The following is a 17,983-nucleotide window of genomic DNA, read 5'->3' as shown; positions in this document are numbered from 1 at the left end:
GAGAAATTGGGGATCAACAGTGGTGAAGCTTAGAACCTCACCCCCCCCCCCGTGTTGAGAGAAAGCTTCTGCACCCATGGATGTTTTATTGCCCTTGTCTAGCTCAGATTAGCACACAGTCTACAGGCACACACATGATTATCTACAATTGCTCTCTTGCAACACTAAACTATGTTTTCTACCTTTATCTTGCATCTACCTACCACTTCAGCAGTTTTTTAAAAATAAAAATAATAATAATAATAAAGGGAGAAATGTGGGATCCACATATAAATCAAGTATAAATATCAAACGAATATTCATATTTGACCTGATTGTTTAAAGTACATAATGCGTGATCAGAACTGAAAGTTTCTGTGATGAATGCCTCTGTACTGTTAACCATGTAAGAACTTATTCACTATGTAAGAATTCGTTCACTATGTAAGAACTTGTTCGTTATGCTTCAGAAGACTGGAGATTGATGAGAACTAGGCTTGAGATGGATTAATGATTGTGCATTGAGCACTGACCCCCCTATACAGAATTTTATTGTTGTTAACAACCATTTGATCAATAAATATGAGAGATGCCCTCTCAAAAAAAAAAAAATTATTCTTCAACCATTAAAGACAACCAAGATTCAAGGCATTTACATATAAATATCACATGTTAAATACCCCAAAATATAAAATAAAGTTTGTTAATGTAAAACATTAAATTAAAGCTGTTACTACATTTCTTCTGTGGTATGTGTGTGTGTGTGAGTACATGCATGCATGTGTGTTGGTAGGGGAGACAAAGGAAAAGGTGTTTTTCTATTAGAGGTTCTAATTCACTTCAGAAAACCACTGAAAAACACTTCAGTCTATAACACACATGCTTCTGAAATTAAATGCAAAGGAGGTGTTCTTAGCATCTTGTTATTTTGAAAAACCTGATTTCCTCTAATATTTTCACTATAACACAAATTTAGAATCTCATTAAGAAATGGTCATGCATGTATTTAAAACTGGCTTTCAAAAAATTTGTCCATCTTATTTTTTAGCTATGCATTAAAGTGTTCAGCAAAAGAAAATAAACATTTAATACATTTGAAGGTTTGTACTTAGCGGTACAAAACTAGATACTTTTTTCTTCACTCTGTCTAAAATAGCTATACCTCTTCATCCCTGAAGTAACATTTTCCAAAAAGCAAAGATAGTTGGAGGAAATAGGGATGGATACTTGGGATTTAAAAATTATGAAAACATAGTAAAAACATTAGACCACAAAATCTTACTCATGTCAGATCCATGTTAAAGCCAGCATGCTAGGAAAGAAAGGAAGTTTCTAAGAAATGTAGAAGCTTAACAAACTATAAGTTTATTCTGAAAAGGTATAGAAAAAATTTTTCAAAGATGTACTTTGTCTTTGCTGCAAAAAGGATGGGATATGTCACAGGTTTTATCATATAAATTTGTCAGTCCTATCAAAAAGTGCATTTTGATCATTCACATTCTCTTTCCCTCTCCTTCCTAACAACTGCTAGACTATTGGCCATGAGTAAAATATTTCAAATCTGTTTCACATGCAACGAGTTTCAGATTTGTTTCAAATGCAACTTGCCACCTTGTCTCTTCCACACCTGCATTATCTCATTAAGAACATTTCTCTGCTTCTTTAATAGTTTGTACAATTCCACCAAGAAGGTTTTCTCGGATCAGGAAAGAGCTAGGATATTTCACAAATAAAACATTATAGTGATTTTTTTCTTCACTCATAAAGTGAAAATAACATTAGTACCCACTTCAAAAGGTAATTATGAGGACTAAAATAAAATAATGCTTTAAAGTGATTAGCACACTGCCTAACATGCAAGTGTTTGATAACTATTACATATTATCACAACAGGAAGAAAATTTATATTGCCTAATTAATCGACAGAATAATCTCAGAAGAGATAACACTGAATGATAAGTTCTAGAACATATATCTTCAGAACCTAGCATACATCATAAATATGGTTTGAAACTATACATTCCTCTCAAGGTGAGTTATTCATCAGTGACCAGACATATGCAAGCCACTCCAACCTACTGCCACCTTCCTCCTTAACTCCAAGTCTCCTTCATTGCCAGACTCTTTTTTTGACTTTTTTAATTTTGGTATCATGAATCTACAATTACATAAGCAACATTATTTTTACTAGACTCCCCCCATCAAGTCCCCCCCCTAATACCCCATTACAGTCACTGCCCATCAGTGTAGTAAGATGCTATAGAATCACTACTTGTCTTCTCTGTGGGGTACAGCCCTCCCCGTGCCCCCACCTATATTAGGACTGCTAGTACTAATGCCCCCTTTTTCCCCCCCTTACACCTCCCTTCCCACCCATCTTCCCCAGACCCTTTCCCTTTGGTAACTGTTAGTCCATTCTTGGGTTCTGTGAGTCTGCTGCGGTTTTGCTCCATCAGCTTTTTCTTTGTTCTTATACTCCACAGATGAGTGAAATCATTTGATACTTGTCTTTCTCCACCTCGCTTATTTCACTGAGCATAATACTCTCTAGCTCCATCCATGTTGTTGGAAATGGTAGGATCTGCTTTTTTATGGCTGAATGATAATCCATTTTGTATATGTACCACCTCTTCTTTATCCATTCATCTACTCATGGACACTTAGGTTGCTTCCATTTCTTGGCTATTGTAAATAGTGCTGCCATAAACATAGGGGTGCATATGTCTTTTTCAAATTGGGCTGCTGCATTCTTAGGGTAAATTACTACGAGTGGAATTTCTGGGTCAAATGGTATTTCTATTTTGAGTTTTTTGAGAAACCTCCATACTGCTTTCCACAATGGTTGAACTAATTTACATTCCCACCAGCAGTGTAGGAGGGTTCCCTTTTCTCCACAACCTAGCCAACACTTGTTGTTGTTTGTCCTTTGGATGGTGGCCATCCTTACTGGTGTGAAGTGATATGTCATTGTGGTTTTAATTTGCATATCTCTGATGATTAATGATGTGGAGCATCTTTTCATGTGCGTGTTGGCCATCTGAATTTCTTCTTTGGAGAAGTGTCTGTTCAAATCCCGGGCCCATTTTTTAACTGGATTATTTGCTTTTTGTTTGTTGAGGTGCTTGAGCTCTTTGTATATTTCAGATGTCAACCCTTTATCAGATGTCATTTATGAATATATTCTCCCATACTGTAGCATGCCTTTTTGTTCTATTGGTGATGTCCTTTGCTGTATACAAGCTTTTCAACTTGATATAGTCCCACTTGCTCATTTTTGCTTTTGTTTCCCTTGCCCGGGGAGATATGTTCATGAAGAAGTTGCTCATGTTTATGTCCAAGAGATTTTTGCCTATGTTTTTTCTAAGAGGTTTATGGTTTTATGACTTACATTCAGGTCTTTGATCCATTTCGAATTTACTTTTCTGTATGGGGTTAGACAATGATCCAGTTTCATTCTCTTACATGTAGTTGTCCAGTTTTGCCAACACCAGCTGTTGAAGAGGCTGTCATTTCCCCATTGTATATCCATGGCTCCTTTATCATATATTAATTGACCGTATATGTTTGGGTTAATATCTGGACTCTCTATGCTGTTCCACTGGTCTGTGGCTCTGTTCTTGTGCCAGTACCAAATTGTCTTGATTACTGTGGGTTTGTAGTAGAGCTTCAGGTTGGGAAGCAAGATCCCCCCTGCTTTATTCTTCCTTCTCAGGATTGCTTTGGTTATTTGGGGTCTTTTGTGGTTCCATATGAATTTTAGAACTATTTGTCCAAGTTTGTTGAAGAATGCCGTTGGTATTTTGATAGGAATTGCACTGAATCTGTAGATTGCTTTAGGCAGGATGGCCATGTTGACAATATTAATTTTTTCTAGCCAAGAGCATGGAATGAGTTTCCATTTGTTAGTGTCCTCTTTAATTTCTATTAAGAGTGTCTTGTAGTGTTCAGGGTATAGGTGTTTCACTTTCTTGGTTAGGTTTATTCCTAGTTATTTTATTTCTTTTCATGCAATTGTGAAAGGAATAGTTTTCCTGATTTCTATTTCTGCTAGTTAATTGAATGCAACAGATTTCTGTGTATCAATTTTGTATCCTGCAACTTTGCTGACTTCAGATATTAGTTCTAGTAGTTTCGGAATGGAGTCTTCAGGGCTCTTTATGTACAATATCATGTCATCTGCAAATAGTGACAGTTTGAATTCTTCTTTACCAATCTGGATGCCTTGTATTTCTTTGTTTTGTCTAATTGCTGTGGCTAGGACCTCCTGTACTATGTTGAATAACAGTGGGAAGAGTGGGTATCCCTGTCTTGTTCCCAACCTTAGGTGTAAAGCTTTCAGCTTTCCACTGTTAGGTATGACGTTCACTGTGGGTTTGTCATATATGGCCTTTATTATGATGAGGTACTTGCCTCTATACTCATTTTGTTGAGAGTTTTTACCACAAATGGATATTGAATTTTGTCGAATGGTCTTCAGCATCTATGGAGATGATCATGTGGTTTTTGTCCTTCTTTTTGTTGATGTGGTGGATGATGTTGATGGATTTTCAAATGTTGTACCATCCTTGCATCCCTGGGATGAATCCTACTTTATCATGGTATCTGATCCTCTTGATGTGTTTTTGAATTCGGTTTGCTAATATTTTGTTGAGTATTTTTGCATTCATGTTCATCAGGGATATTGTTCTGTAGTGTTCTTTTTTGGTGGGGTCTTTGCCTGGTTTTGGTATTACAGTGATGCTGGCTTCATAGAATGAGTTTGGAAGTATTCCCTCCTCTTCTATTTTTTGGAAAACTTTAAGGAGAATGGGTATTATGTCTTCTCTATATGTCTGATAAAATTCAGTGGTGAATCCATCTGGCCTGGAGGTTTTGTTCTTGAGTAGTTTTTTTGATTATCAATTCAATTTTGTTGCTGGTAATAGGTCTGTTTAGATTTTCCGTTTCTTCCTTGGTCAGTTTTGGAAGGTTGTATTTTTCTAGGAAGTTGTCCATTTCTTCTAGGTTTTCCAGCTTGTTAGCATGTAGATTTTCATAGTATTCTCTAATAATTCTTTGTATTTCTGTGGGGTCTGTTGTGATTTTTTCTTTCTCATTTCTGATTCTGTTAATGTGTGCAGATTCTCTTTTTCTCTTAATAAGTCTGGCTACGGGTTTATCTATTTTGTTTATTTTCTCAAAGAAGCAGGTCTTGGTTTCATCGATTTTTTCTATTGTTTTATTCTTCTCAATTTTATTTATTTCTTCTTTGGTCTTTATTATGTCCCTTCTTCTGATGACTCTGGGCCTCATTTGTTCTTCTTTTTCAGTTTCAATAATTGTGACTTTAGAGTATTCATTTGGGATTGTTCTTCCTTCTTTAAATAGGCCCGGATTGCTATATACTTTCCTCTTAGGACAGAGTATTAAAAGGAGCCAGAGAAAGAAAAAAGATCACCTACAGAGTAAAACTCATCAGGCTATCATCAGACTTCTCAACAGAAACCTTACAGGCCAGAAGAGAATGGCATGATATATTTAATGCAAGGAAACAGAAGGTCCTTGAACTGTATCCAGCACAATTATCATTTAAATTTGAAGAAGGGACAGGGGCTTAACAGCTAATGGAATTGTCCTGGCACATTCAACCCAGCAGCCTGGGAATCCTAAGGAACTTCATGTGCCCCAAACCCCTGGGAGGTAACCCAGTCCCGAAGCCCCTCATGGTGATAAGCTATTCATTCCCCCCGCTGGCGCTGCCCTGCCACAGCGGCAGAGCAGCCAGAGAGCAGCCCCGCCCACAGCAACCACCCAGAGTCTCCTCCCAGCATGCAGCTAACTGGGACAGACCCAGAGGCTGCTGCCAGCACAGACAGAGGAAGCCAGAGCAAGGCACGAAGGGAGACCGTTCTCGCAGGAGAACACAGGCTATGCATCTGCTACTCCCCGCAGGGAGCCAGCTGTGGGGACACGCTTGCAGTCTCTGTCTCAAATTTTAGTTTTCTGTTTCTCTAATATCCAGTACACCATGCAATGTGTGTCTGTGCTCCTGGTGCAGATTACTTGGGCTGGTTATTTACCAGCCCTGTGCTTCCACTCCCTCCCTACTCTGACTTCTTTCCTCCCGCCAGTGAGCTGGGGTGGGGAGAGTGCTTGGGTCCTGCTGGATGGCGGCTTTGTATCTTACCCTTTTCGTGAGATGCTGAGTAATTGCAGATGTAGATGCAGCCTGGCTGTTGTACTGTATCTTCTGGTCTCTCTTTGAGGTGTAGTTGTATTTGTTGTATTTTCAAAAATACACATGGTTTTGGGAGGAGATTTCCGCTGCCCTACTCACGCCACCATCTTTAGCCTCCCACCTCAAGACTTGTATATTAAAATAATTCAGGCAAGTTAGGAAAAAATGTGGATCTAAGAGGTTCTTTACATATGTAAGATAATACACAACAGTTTATTTCTGAATAGTTTTTCTTATGGAATTCTTTGTCCTGTAGGACAAATGCAGCAACTACCTATTTGATACGTTATTTTTCAAAACAAAAATTTTGATTATAATCTTTGTATTAAATACTCTTTACTCATTTTTTTGTTTTATTTTTCTATTTTATACTTCTAAATATACAGAACAAAACTAAGATCATTAAAGGAAAAGTACAATATCTTTTAACATAAAGTTTTCTATCCTTTGTCCCAAATAAACTAACTTTTAAAGTCAACTGACTTATTAAAACAGATCTGTTCAATAGCCTAACAATGGCAATGATAGACTGTCAAAGGCAATAATCTTTTTCATTTATCACAAGGCTGGTAATTAATTCATTAGCCTGCCAATCAAGTGCACTGCTAGTGAAAATTGTGAAAGTAGAATGAAGTAGCTTACCGTGCACAAGGATGTCTTTGTAATTTTCAGGGTGAAATCTGAAGAAAAGTCCAAATCTGAGGCAGATGTCATATGGCAATCTATATGCTACCCATTAAAAAAAGGGGGGGGAGACTTTAATAAAAACAATAAAACCAAAAACCAAGCATAAATTTTACTTGTTTTATGCAAAAAGGATTACTGTAAACCAATGTTTTACAAATTTCAATCATTCACACCCCACTGTGAGGACTGTTTCCAAATTTAAGGCCTACCAGCAATATCATTTAGTTAATTTTTCTTTAAATCAAATCAGTATTTTTTACTTAGGACATCTTATAGGAACAGTATATATCAAATCATGGCTCTGATGTGTTAAAGTTTTTCTAAGACATACTAAAATACATTCAAATAGATGTTTTCCTGTGTTACATCTAAAATCAGTTTATAGATCATCAGTAGCAATACACTTACTATAAATTATGTGTGATAACTGTATTTTTATAGGAAATACCAACTTGAACACATATGCTAATGAAAAGGACAAGGTGTTTCAGAATTCATTTTTGTAACTGCATTTGAAGTTTGTTAGATATTAGGAGAAACCACAATAATTTCAACCAAAGGGGAAAATCTACTATAAAGTTTCAACTCAGGGAAAAAATGGCCAAGTATCCTTATTCTCCATTCCTCCCTGGTTAAAATCCTTCTCCATTTCCCTATGGAGAGTAGATGGCGTCAACTACAGTAGCGTGCCCAGAAGGCTGTCAAGAAATGACTTGTCAATTCTTGTAAAGGCTGTCAAGAATTGATTTGTCATGAGTAAATTCTGTGACAGTGAACACAATTATATGACTATATACTTAAGGCACTCTTCTATTTTAAACAATATGAGAAAATTCACAGAAGTTACAGTGTGGGTACCACCTTTCATTTGTAGGAGTATTGGGGAACCCAGAACAAACTATAAAAACACATAGATAATTAATTGTTTAAAAAAAGGGTATATATACTTTTTAAACACCTTTGTTTTTCAGTCCTAAATTTTCTATTTCAACTATTTATTTGTAGCAGTTTTTGGTATTAAGCTGAGATCACTACAGAGATAAATTACAACAACTCCCCCACCCCCAAGACAACCCTCCCTTATTTTGCTCAGTCTTGAGGCTGAGTTGGCTATCACTGTACATTCCTATCTGAACCAAATAATCCAAATAAATCCCTTACTATCAATGTACAGGAGCACTGAATAGTCCTATAATCATTAGCCAGACTGTATTTTTCTTCTTAAAAGCTGAATACAATTTTAATCTGCTTACTTTTATGAGAAATTTTACATGTTTACTATTCCAAGTTAACTTTAAATACTTTGCCTGCTTAATAAAATTAATAAACTTTTGCTGAATATCAACTTCGTATGTGCAGGGGACAATCACTGATGCTATGAGAGTAACAGTGTGACTAAAAAGGAAGAGATAATGTTCTAAATCTAATACTGAACAACCTACATTTATTTGATTATCCAACTGAAACAAACAAATCAGTTTTTAAGAAAAGCAATACGACTTTTCACGGCAAAGTTCTTATTTGACCCATGTAAACATGGCATAGCAAAACTCACAGTAAAACTAGAGATGAACACAGGGAAGAATAAGATATTAAAACGGAAAAGGAGCCAACTGAGAAACTGGAACATAGTAGAGCTTTACTTTCATGGGCAAGTTCACTGTAATAACTTAATCTGAAAGGCAAAGAAATTTAAATGAGAGAAGTTAAATTGTGTGGAATATATTATATGAATGAATAATCTAGCTCTAAATGTGAAGCTAGAAAAGCCAGGAGGTGCTAGTGAAGCAGAAATGACAATAGGGTATGACTTTTTGCCTTCACTAAGGTCAAGTAAATGATTCAACTCCTCAGTATAAAGAACTTCAATATAAAAAGAGAAGTGATTCCAAATGGATGATACAGTCAACTGATAAATACTATAATCTCAAGGTGCCTTAGACTGATTAAAGTAGGAAGAATAAGTACTGTTTTGAAGGCCCACATATAAAATCAATGTTAGTTTCAATTATGGAACTCCTAAATGAAAACTAAGAAAAAAAGGCAACACTATTAAAGTAAAATTCGTAAAACACCAACCTTAATACTACAAGGGTCAGAAATAAGAGTCTTTGGATCTAAAACTTCCACAACAGCTTCTGGAATAACTGCTTTCTTCATGCAGGACATGTTGAAGCCATAGACATCATCCCAAAAGGCAATTCTATCAGCATGTTTATTCACATCACTTACTGCAACAAGGCTGACAGTGCAAATGTCAGGGTAGACTGGAACAAATAAAATACCCAACAGTTAGCATTATTTCCCTTTGTGACAAAATATAATTTTTTAACAGCTATATATAAATACCACATCCATCAGTACAGAAGGTGTAGATCAGGGAAAATAACCAAGTTCCACCTTACGGCCTCTTAAAAAAAAAAGATTTCCATTACTGTAATAGTAAGACTAAAATAAAGATTTTAATGATGGGTTTCTATTAAAATAATTAAAACAGGATGACACAATTAAATAATGTTAAAATGAACATGTTTATTAATATTAAACATATAATATGCTGACTTTAACAAGGTCCTAGATCTTTATATAGTCCTCTGAAAAAGGCAGAAACAGACAAATCATTTAAAAAGATAAGAGACATGTGAAAAAATCAAGATGAAATTTCATAGTTGTGTAGAAAATCAGTTCTTTTTACCCTCTCTTATTTATCATAAAAAGGAAATATTTATGAGCATTAAGTATGTGCCAGGTAAGTTATGCTGACTTACATTGTGGATACATGTCCCCATTCTCAAGAAACTTGTATTTAGACAATTTTGACAAATAAATGAGCAATCCTTTGCAAGGTAATAAATAATAAGAAAGGGGAAGTTTAAGGTACTGAGGGAGCTCACCGTAAAATAGCTACTCCAGATTTGGCTCTAGCGGGGGTACAGGGATATTATATAAGGCAGGAACTGAAGACCAAGTTCATTAGGAGTGGGGAGGGAAAGTGTTCTAGGCAGGGCGAGCAGTGTATATACAGGGTCACAATTAATATACACTCAGTTTGAGAGAAAGAGTGAGATACAAGGTAGGGAGCAAAGAAAATATGGCTGAGTAAACCACATTAGTAAATTGTACTTTATTCCAAGAATAATGAAGAGCCAGTGAAAAATTTTACATGGCGTAGGGACGTGATCAAATTCTGGTTTTAAAAAAGCCACCTTGAGTGCAATGTGGAGAAATCGATGAGAGGGTGCAAGACTAAGAAAGAGCCAAAGTAAAGGACTATTGTGATAATCCAGGAGATCTGTAGTAAAGTGATGGCTGTGGAAGTGGAAAGGAGGACATCTACTCAAGGGATACTTAGGAGGTAGAACTCATAGGCCTATAAAGATTGGCTGGCTGTGGAGATAAGGAGGGAAGAGCCAAGGTTAACAGTTTTTAGCTTTAGCAACTGGGCAGATTGTGGTACTATCCATTATAATAGGGAATAAATATGGGCAGATTTGAGAGGAATATGAGAGTTTGCTTATGAGATAAATGGGTAAAAATATCCAATAAGCAGTTGAATATACAGGCTTGAAATTCAAAAGAGACTATCTGGGTTCAAGATACAGATTTGGAACAATGCACATATAAATGGAAATATAAGTCTGAGGGCTCATGAGGTCACCTAGGGGGTGGATTTAAGGGGATGTGTAGAAGAAAAGGAGGCTTAAATCTAAAGGACTAGATTTAAGCGGATGTGTAGAAGAAAAGGAGGCTGGGAAGAAATGGCAGAGAAGCTGAGGCCACAGAAGTAAGAGGAGAACCTAGAGAGTAAGTATTAAGAGACAGATTTAGAAAGAAACCCTCTTCAGTAACAAGTAAAAATCTTTGTAACACAGGATTTTTAAAATACCATTGATTTTCTTTGTTGTTTCACTAATAAATAACATAATAAATTTTGTCCTTCAAGTATCAACATTTGGGAGATTCATGAATTAAAATATAAATCACATTCTTCCTATATTAACAGTCTGAAAGCAAGTACATATATACCACAGAAATATACAAAAGAAATAATTTCATGATTATTAACAACCTGCAGAATTAAGCAGTAGAGAAATAACCCTCTTTTTTCCCCAAACTTTGTTTCTAACCACAACCTTAAGAATTTTATTATTCAGTGACAGCAGCACTAAATTATCTTCCAAATAAAGAGCATGATAAGATCTGCTGGCATCCAAACAATTGCTTCTTCCAAATCTGATGTGTAAGACACCCAGAAAAAATACCTGGTGCTATGTCACCGGTAAGAAGTTTCTCAAGTCTTCCCTAACAGGGCATGTGAGGCAGATGTGATATCTGCACTGGGAGAGAGTCAACTCCCATGCAAACTGAGTTATTTTTATTCTCCTCTTCCTCCACAGACATGGTAAGCCTCTTCACTGTTCAATTTTTCAAAGTAACTGATTTGTTAATAAAAAATGCTGACCCAACTCTCTGGAGGACTTGTGCCGGGGGATGATCATCAAAAAGCCTCCACAGGTATCCGGACGATGCTGCGGTTGTGGCTGCATCCAGCCCACCGTCTCCTGGACTTGCCATAGGAATGAGGAGGGAGATGTCTAGGCTGGCATGTGCATACAGTGAGACAACGAATTTGACCGGATCTGTACTGTTGGAACTCAACCAGGAGTTGGGAGGGGTGCAAGTTGTAGCACTCCAAAATCTCATGACTATAGACTATCTACGGTTAAAAGAACATATGGGATGTGAACAGATCCCAGAAATGGGCTGCTTTAATTTGTCTGATGGTTCAAGTACAGTTGGACAATATCCATCATATCATAGATAAATTTTCACAAATGCCTAGGGTGCCTAAATGGTTTTCTTGGCTTCACTGGAGATGGATGGTAATTATAGATTTGCTTTGTTTATGTCACCGTATTCCTATTATGTTAATATGTGTGTGCAAATTAGTTAGTAGTTTAAAACCTATACATACTTAAGGTACTATACAGGAAGATATGTCAAAGAAATAATCAATCCTCCCATGTTTCCCTCATATGCTACATCTATAGCTTTTCTTCTTCCTTCCTAATTACAACCCTTAAATAGAATTCGTGCCTCATATCGAATTTACCGAGTATCATAATTCCTCCAGGTGGTAAAGACACCTCAAGACAAGTGCTGGGCATAGAAGCCACAGGGCATAAATCTGCAAAGAAGTAAAAAGCTAACCTTTGCAAACAATATGGCTTCTCTCTCACTTACCAACTTTACATTTCCCTGTATGGCCCCGGAAGATGACTGGTTAGCCAGAGACGGGTAAGATTCCTCAAGGGAGGAACAACCTAAGACAGGCACAGTCACAGGGGGGCCATCAGGTGAGAATTTGGGGATCAACAGAGGTGAGGCTCAGAACCTCACCCCCCCTGCTTTGAGAGAAATCTGCTACATCCGTGGATGTCTTGCTGCCCTTGTCTAGCCTGGATTAATACTTAGTCCATAGGCACACACCTGATCATCTGATCATCTACATTTGCCCTCTTACAGCACTAAACTATGTTTTCTACCTTTATCTTGCATCTACCTACCACTTCAGCATTTTATTAAAAATAAAAATAATAATAATAATAGGAGAAATGTGGGATCAACATATAAATCAAGTACAAAAATCAAACAAATATTCATATTTGACCTGATTGTTTATAGGTCATAATGCATGATCAAAACCGATAGTTTCTGTGATGAATGCCCTTGTACTGTTCACCATGTAAGAATTTATTTACTATGTAAGAATTCGTTCACCATGTAAGAACTTGTTTGTTATGCTTCAGAAGATTGGAGACTGACGAGAATTAGGCTTGAGATGGATTAATGATTGTACATTGAGCGATGACCCCCCTATACTGAATTTTATTGTTGTTAACAACCATTTGATCAATAAATATGATGCCCTCTCAAAAAAAAAAAAAAATGCTGACCCAGCAAGAGTATCAGCTATAAAAAAATTCTATGTTTAGTTTTCTGAACCACATCCTGAATTCTGAAACACCTTTAGCTATTTAGTGACTTCTTTATGTATCTTTTGCTAGACTTACTATGACAATCATAGCTTTCCCATGTTATTATACTGTGGAATGTCATCCTTAAGGAGGGACATAGTAAGATAGAACTGGGACTCAGCAAACATTTTCTGTAAAGTAACTGTTTCAGGTTTTGTGGGCCATCCGGTTTTTGTTGAAACTACTGATCCCTATAGGGTGTGAAAGCAGCCACAGACAAGATGTAAATAAACGAGCATGGCTATCTTCCAATGAAAGTTTATCTGCAAAAACAGGCAGTGGGCCTGATACAGATGTAGAAGACACAGATGAGGGAGGTCATTATCAGGTCCATTGTACTAGACTATTTCAGGCGATGCCATTCACACTGTAGTCCAGGGGAGCCAAATATCCTTTGGAGTTGTAGAGTGGACAGACATTCAAGTTGCTTAACATAATTCACAAGAGTTCTTCTATTTTAGGATATTATTAAAAATTTTAGTGAACTTTAAAAAAATAGTATCAGTCTCTCTATCAGGGTAGGCAAACTATGGCCCACGGGTCAAATTCAGCCCACTGCATATTTCTGTAAATAAAGTTTAACTGGAACAGAACCACACTCAATTATTTACCTATGGTTTATGGTAGCATTGTGTTACAGTGGCAAAGTTGAGTAGCTGAAACAGAGACTGCATTGCCTACAAAGCTGAAAATATTTACTATCTTAATAGTTTTTTATAGAAAAAGTTAGATGACCTCTAACTCTCTGTATCAAGCAAATGATGCACTAGTACTACTACTAAGACATAAGGCTTAATTTTTTCATAAGGAAAAACTACAAATTACTAAAACTAACTAAAACCAGTCTTGAAAATATACTGGTAATAAGAAATGAACAAAAGAAGAATATGATTTTACTTTTTCTAGTGTTGAGGTATATTTTTCAAGCTAATTATACTTCACAAAATACAATCATGGTTCTTGTTAGAATTTAGGAATGCAATTGCTTATTCCTCAGTTAGTGAGATCTACGAATATTACTAAAGGATTTGTAATCAGTGTTATAGGTCAATTTGATTCTATATCCACCTCCTCACAGCTGGCTAAGATTTTGGGCCACTTCCCAGAATTTTGACTAACTCTTTACCTTCACATTCTGACACATTTGTCATTTGATTTTTGTCAGATAGAAGCATAATTGAATAATTATTCCTTCTTGTAGGCTAAATCAACAAAGCACTGATTGGACAAAGGCACCCTCTTAATAAACCATTTATAAATTCATGGCTTTGACATCTGTGTCCTTCTCGATTCACTACCCAGAATTCATTTGTCACTAGAACAGCTCACATGGTGAATAGATAAAGATGGGAAAACCTTTATCCCTTAGAGATGCCTCACAAACTTTTGGACACTAAAGGGTAAGACTGAGATGCATAAAGAAATACTTCTTAGAAAACACTAGCACATTGCTTTTGTATAAATAAACAAAAAGTAAAAAGCCTTAGTCAAAAACACCTATTCTTTTCACAATATATGTGAATAAGAAGAAAGATTTTATCAAGTAATAGCCAGTGATAAAACAAGTGATATTTATAAAGGGGAATGTATTACTACTATATACCTAAATTAGCAAATATTTTGGGAGTTGAGTAAACTAAAAAATAAAATTTCGATTTATTTTTTATTATTTCATAATAAGGGTACCTTAAAAAATTAACTACTAGTTATTTGGAAATTGGAAACATTTTCACATGATTAACTTGTAAATAGTGACTGCCTTATAATACTTAAGCTAAGCTAAAATGTAGCTGTAGTAGACCCTGAAAAAAGTAGAAAGTGATACTACCGCAATATCACTGAACAAAACCAAAATAATGAATGTGAAAAATGCACATTTGATGATGAGGAAGCAGACAGTGAATTATGAAAATACTAAAGGAAATCTCTAAGCACTATGAGCCAGTGTCAGTGGCTGATTACACAGAGATAAACTATGTAAAAATAAAATCATATATAGAAGTTGTATGTTAAAGGATTTGTAATCAGTATTATACTTCAATTTGGTTCTATATTCACCTCCTCACAGCTGGCTAAGATTTCGGGTTACTTCCCAGAATTCTGACTAACTCTTTACCTTCACATTCTGGCACATTTGTCATTTGATTTTTAGTTCTTACTGGTTCAAAAGGGTTTAGTGCGGGACCTGAACATCCATATTTTTAACAAAAGGCCCCAGTGATCGTGACAGTCTGTCAAGATTAGAAAACAGTGAATTAGGAATTGGCTACCTTAGATATTTTGTGTTGTAATGAACACAGTCCTGAACTTTACAATCTTGACAATTATAACTCAAGGAAGATGTGTATTCTAAAGGACTCCATAAGGAATTTGAATTGAGTTCTGACCATGTGAGGCAGGGGAGTGGGGGCGGGGTGGGGTGTGTGTGTGTGTGTGTGTGTGGAGGGGGTCCTTTCATTTTACTTGTAATGAAAGGCAATGAAAACAACACTCTTTTCTAACATGGAAGATGTCTCCTTTAATGGGCCCCTACATTTTCTATGTAAGTAAGGATTTTATAATCAAATCTAAAACTTCACAACAGCTTTTGGAGTAACTGCTTTCTTCATGAAGGACATATGTGTGCCTCTAGAAAGTACACAGAATTGGGTTTTCTTTTGTAATCCAGTCTGAAATTCTTTTTCTTTGAATAGGCAAATTTAGCCCATTTACGCTTACTGATATAAGTATTTTTTTGTTCACAATTCTACTGTTTTATGTTATCTTCTCTGTATCTATAGTTTTTTATCTTTTTAAGTAGGTCACTACATAGTCTTTTTGCTTTTTCTCTAACTACTAGTTCTTATATTCAGAAAGTTTTGTATTTTTGTTCTAGTATCTAATTTTATGATTATAGCTTTATAGAATATCTTTAGCTCTCCATTTGCAATACTACTTCCTCATTTATCATGACTAATGATAAAATTACTATATTTCCTTGCTCTTCCCCTTCTCTTCCCTTTTTATAATAACCTAATTATTAAGATAATGACTATTAATGAGAGGTGTACTGATAATGCTAACAACAAACACCAAAGTGGGCACACAGTCAGTACACAGCTTTTTAATATATTTTTCAGAAAAGTTAGAAATCAAATTATGTCATAATTCATTTGACCTGAATGTGGTGGCAAATGCCACTTCACTTTTTTAAAAGTCATTTTTATTAGGTGTAATGTACATGCAGTAATTTAAAAACTCACTCCTTTTGCCCTTCTTGGTATATAATTCTATGTGATTTGATAAATACATAGTCATGTAATCACCACCACAATCAAGATTCAGACAGGATCTATCACCACTATCATCACAAACCTCACCACTAAATTTAAATCAACAGAATAATTTCAATATTGCTTTTGCAGTGCTAAATGTGCTTATAATTCTATTACTTGATTTGTCAGCTTTAAATGGTATCTCATAAAGACCTGCTATTAAAGATAAAGCAAGTGAAATATACATACTTCTTCCCACATGTCTTCTGCATTCCCTTCTCAATTTTGCGAGATGTAGTATTTGATATTGTTAGGGTATAAGACATTTAACATTCTTTGATGTCATCCTAAAACATACTTTATTTTTGTCTTTATTCTAATTGTAAAAATACTCAATGGTTGCTACCAAACATTTTCTTATTCAGAAAGATTTGTATTTTGTTTTCCTCCTCATCTCTTGGTTGGTCGAACTGTAAAACACTGTAATTCCTAGAATACATAATTAGTGCTTGTTAAATCTTAGCCAAAAATAAAAGTAGTCTTCAGTAAACCCACTTTCATTAACTTTATAAGATTATTTTTATTAGTAGTAATAGTCGTAAATGAGTACCTCTAAAGTAGTACTGTGGAACTGATTTGTGGTAACAAGGAAAATGTTTCTCAAGTTATTGGCTGACAGTGTTTTATAAAGGTTTTACTCCATGCCATTTGATATTTACAGTGAGACATAAAATGAACATAAATTCATGTAAAAATAAATAGGGGTCCCCTTAGACTTATATGAATCTGCAATATTCTCCATCTCTAATAATTCAATCATTCTTTCTATAATCTTTATATTACTAATTGCTTAGTAAGCCCTTCCTTCAGAAAAACTAAAGAAAATTTTGCTTTGCAAGAGAAAAATGAGCACCTTAGATGAATGGTGATATTCATCTAGGCATACTCAAGTACACAGAACAGACTAAATAGGCTACTTCACGTTATTCATTTCTGATTTTTCCTTCTTGTCTCTTTATTCTGTAAACAAGTAACATTCAACAGCACTGGTTAGGCAGTTAAATACTGACCTCTTCAATATACCTCAGATTATCTTAATGCTGTTAGCTATATAAAAATATGGAAAGAGCTAAATTTATGAGCCTCTAATTTATCCCTCTGATGATGGGAAATAGCTCTGCCATTGTTTTGTCAACTATAACCTCATTATTCGCATGCTCTAGGTTCTTAATGAATTTCATCAAGAATTCAATTTAAGTTTATTAAGTTTCTGTCAGTCCTTCAGTAAGATCAATGAATACTATTCAGGGAGGTATGGAAACAGCTTTCTGAACTGAACCCTCCCTAGAACAACTTCAAGGCAAGAATCAGTGTGCTTTGGGACCGGAAAGAACAAGGGATAGTGAAAACATGAATATTGCAATCATAAGCTCTGAATTAAAATGAAACAAAATAAACAACAAAAAACTTGACTTAAGGCTTGACTACTTAATATGTGTCATCCAGGACACCTTTGTTTCTAAAAGTCTCAAAGGGCTCTTTTAAGAATTATACATAATAACAAAAATAAAGCTAGAGTCTATTATTTAGCAGCTGGTAGACAATCAACAAATGGTAGATAATATTAGTTATCAGTCATTACGTATGATGCTGCCATTTTAAAAAGCCACTGCTTCTATATCAAAGAGTCAGTTGTTGCAGGATAAAATATATCTAAAAATGCTAACGAGGTTCATGTCAGAGATCAGGAACATATCTTGAGGTGGCTGTATAAAATACAGTAATAAAGTGAGTATCTTGAAATAGAC

General features: G+C 35.5%; 1 protein-coding gene across 3 annotated transcripts in view; it reads right to left on the bottom strand.

The window, feature by feature from the left end:
• The window catches only part of PRMT3 (protein arginine methyltransferase 3), a 149,842-nt gene that overhangs the window by 62,736 nt on the left and 69,123 nt on the right, over positions 1 to 17,983 (bottom strand). For all 3 annotated transcript variants that reach the window (XR_012122640.1, XM_073216321.1, XM_073216322.1), the window contains 2 exons: positions 8,963 to 9,150; positions 6,839 to 6,925 (listed from right to left, as the gene is read on the bottom strand). Coding sequence is in view for 2 of the 3 variants with exons in the window: in XM_073216321.1 (XP_073072422.1) it covers positions 6,839 to 6,925; positions 8,963 to 9,150 (275 nt within the window). In the remaining variant the exon portion in view is untranslated. The remainder of the gene's footprint in view (positions 1 to 6,838; positions 6,926 to 8,962; positions 9,151 to 17,983) is intronic.

This window comes from Manis javanica, chromosome 11 (genome assembly GCF_040802235.1).
Source record: "Manis javanica isolate MJ-LG chromosome 11, MJ_LKY, whole genome shotgun sequence".
In the NCBI taxonomy this organism is placed as follows: domain Eukaryota; kingdom Metazoa; phylum Chordata; class Mammalia; order Pholidota; family Manidae; genus Manis; species Manis javanica.
The sequence above is the reverse complement of the archived record's forward strand: the minus strand, read 5'-3'. Positions and strand labels throughout refer to the sequence as shown.